Raw genomic sequence first — 3,185 nt, 5'->3', positions numbered from 1 at the left:
AGACAGCTGCCTCTCCCAACCATGATAAAACATGAAAACAAAGCCTGCATTCATGAAACAACACACAAAACATGGATGCAAACACTGCCATAGTGAAAGTCCAATATTCTCCCTCCTCCTCAGCCTTCCTCCCTTCTTCCTCTTTACCTGGGTGCCTTGTTTTAATTCCTGCTGTCATATCATACATGCCAGGCAGCTCCGTCAGCTATTATTGCAGCAACGTGAGTCACAAAGAAGAGAAGGTGGGGGCGGTCCTGCAGGAGGCGGGCAGCAGACAGTCAAAAGGCAGCAGGACGGAGCGGCGGAGAGCCAGAGCTCACAGGAGGCGCTCCGGGAAAGTTGTGAGACGGAGCCGGTGCTGAGCTGGAAGCGGACAGTCCGGACACAACGACATGACAGCAGCGAGTGGATCGGTGCAGTGAAGGGAAAGGTAAGACGCTCACTGCGAGGGCAGCACATACATAAAGATTAGAAAACACGGTGTTTTTTTATTCTTTAGCTTCCAGCCTTTTCCATTCGCAGTGTTTATCTCACCTGCCGTGTAGGCAGAAAATAACCCCCAGCAAAAAGCACAGAAGCGCACAATGTCTTTTTATTTGATCTTTAGAAATAATAAACCAGGAGTCCTGCTGAGTCAACCCCATTAAACTCAGTTTATCTACATGTTATTGACGACAAACATTGTTATGCCATTAATGCACTCTATATGCTGTCTTGTTCTCATGACATGCACAATCTTTTTCCTGTTAAAGATTTGATTTGTGCTTTGTTATATCAGTTGGAGATAAAAGTTTAATCACCTCAGTTCCCATGCATAAAATTCAAATGATTCCTCCTTAAAGTTGTGTGCTTTCAGTGATGAAACAGTGTTGATGCTGAATGTTGAAGGATTGTGTACTAGCAGGTATTTCCAGAGGCCATTTATGTCGTCATACGTCATCTAAACACAGCTGTTTTCTTCCCTTGCAGTTACTGCTGCTGACTGCTTTTTTTTTTTTTTTTTTTTTTTTTTTTTTTGCTCTTCAACTGGACTGTTGTCCTCAGGCAGTCACTCTTTCAATGTTGGATACAGTTTTGGTGCTTTCGCCAGGCTGAAATCCCCCAGGGTCAGGACCTCCCTCATGGCAGCCTTGCTCCTTGGGCTGCTGCTCTTCGCAATGCAGTCTCCCCCCGTCCCCTCAAGACCGATGACTGATGGGGGGCCACCTTCACCTCCCACTTCATTGCCCGCTGACAATGGGACCGCCACATATCCAAATGGGACCCTCCAGCAGCTTCCTCAGATTATAATTATCGGCGTGAGGAAGGGGGGAACGCGGGCGCTGATTGAGATGCTCAGTCTGCACAGCGCCGTGGCTGCAGCTCAGAACGAGGTGCACTTCTTTGACTGGGAGAGTCACTTTCAGAAGGGCTTGTCTTGGTACCTCACCCAGATGCCCTACACCTACCCCAACCAGCTGACAGTAGAGAAGACGCCGGCCTACTTTACCTCCAGCAAAGTCCCCAAACGCATCCATCAGATGAACCCTGACATTAAGCTGCTGCTCATCCTCAGAGATCCCACTGAGCGCGTGCTCTCGGACTACACCCAGGTCTTTTACAACCGCCTCCAGAAGCACAAGCGCTACCAGCCCATCGAATCCATACTCATAAAGGATGGCGAGATCAATCTGGGATACAAGGCTCTAAATCGCAGCCTTTATTATGTGCACATGCAGAACTGGCTGCAGTACTTCCTGCTGGAGAGCATTCACGTTGTGGATGGGGACGAGTTGATCAGGGACCCCTTCCCCGAGATGAAAAAGGTGGAACGATTCCTTAAGCTGGAACCTCAAATAAATGCTTCAAATTTTTACTTCAATAAAACTAAAGGATTCTACTGTTTGAGAGACCACGGGAGAGAGAGGTGTTTACACGACTCAAAGGGCAGGGCTCACCCTCATGTGGCACCCGCCATCCTGCAAAAACTCTACCAGTTCTTTCATGAACCCAACAAGAAGTTCTTTGAGCTGGTGGGTCGAACATTCAACTGGAAATGAACCTTTAAGTGTCAGTAGTTTGGCTCAAAGTTATTTGGATGTCCTCCACAAGCTGTACTCTTTTCCTTACTAACTGTGTAGATGAAAAGACAAAGCTAATGTAAATTTAAACTAAATCTATTTTTGTACTAGTACATTTGTTACAGGCGTATGATGGAGCCAAATATCAGGGCAGACTGCTGTTCATGTAGTCTGGTTTGTCCTGCTAGAAACAATCACCACCACTCAGCTCATGTCGTCAAAGCAGACGGCTTCATATGACATTGATAATGATATTCAGACATTAGACTGTGCCAGTTAATGTGTTACATAAAGATGAGTACCAGGCAGTTTAATATTGTTATAATTTAATGTCATTATTAACATGTAACTGCATTTAAAGCTCTGAAGGACCTTTTACCTGCTGCTATTATTTTCATAGTCACTTTCAGACACATACTGAATTTGTATTTATCCTTTTTTTTGATTCAAAATATTTCTTTATGTAAAAATCAGTTGTATAAATGCTCCGTGCACATCATATATTTGCCAATCATGACGATGTACTGTAAATAGATTTTTTTTGCCGCAGGTGGGGTGGGGGGGGGTGAAGAATTAATACCATAATAAAGATGTATTTTATTTTTAGGATGCCTGATGTTTTGGGTTTTTTTGTGGGGTTTTTTCCATCCTGCTTTATCTATTTTTACAAACCCCTTATGTATCTGTCGGCTGTCCAGTTTGTCTTTGTCTTAGATACTAACAAGCAAAAAGGATGCCTCAAATCATGACTTTCCCTCTGGTTAAGAGGAAGCTGCATGTCTCTGTGTGTGAATAGACTGAATTTATCGTTGTGATAGATTTGCATATCTCGGAAGAGGGTGGTTGAACGTTTAGTGCATGTTGTCTGTTGTGTTCACATAAAACAAAAGCAAGTAAAACGAGCCTCTATTCTATTCTATTTGTCAGCCATGACCTCAAACCTTAAACAGTTGCTTTAATTGTTAAGGGAGGTTTTTGTTGTTGGTGGTGGTGGTGGTGGTTTTTTCTCCTTTTTTTTCTTTTTATATCCATTAACAGTAAATTCAACTATCATCAAATTAGAATTAGTATTAGAGGAATGAGAGTGGGCACATAAGTAAACTTGGCTTTGAGCACAGTTCAAAC

General features: G+C 43.6%; 1 protein-coding gene across 1 annotated transcript; it reads left to right on the top strand.

The window, feature by feature from the left end:
* The first annotated feature begins 217 nt into the window (after nucleotides 1-217).
* Nucleotides 218-2,970, top strand: hs3st1 (heparan sulfate (glucosamine) 3-O-sulfotransferase 1). The gene is made up of 2 exons (XM_029512646.1): nucleotides 218-430; nucleotides 1,045-2,970. The coding sequence occupies exon 2, from the start codon at nucleotides 1,122-1,124 to the stop codon at nucleotides 2,037-2,039; it is 918 nt and encodes a 305-aa protein (XP_029368506.1). The 5' UTR covers nucleotides 218-430; nucleotides 1,045-1,121; the 3' UTR covers nucleotides 2,040-2,970.
* The last annotated feature ends 215 nt before the right edge of the window (nucleotides 2,971-3,185 follow it).

This window comes from Echeneis naucrates, chromosome 10, assembly GCF_900963305.1.
Source record: "Echeneis naucrates chromosome 10, fEcheNa1.1, whole genome shotgun sequence".
Taxonomy (NCBI): Eukaryota; Metazoa; Chordata; class Actinopteri; order Carangiformes; family Echeneidae; genus Echeneis; species Echeneis naucrates.
Note: the sequence above shows the minus strand (reverse complement) of the source record. Positions and strands in the feature narration are given on the sequence as shown.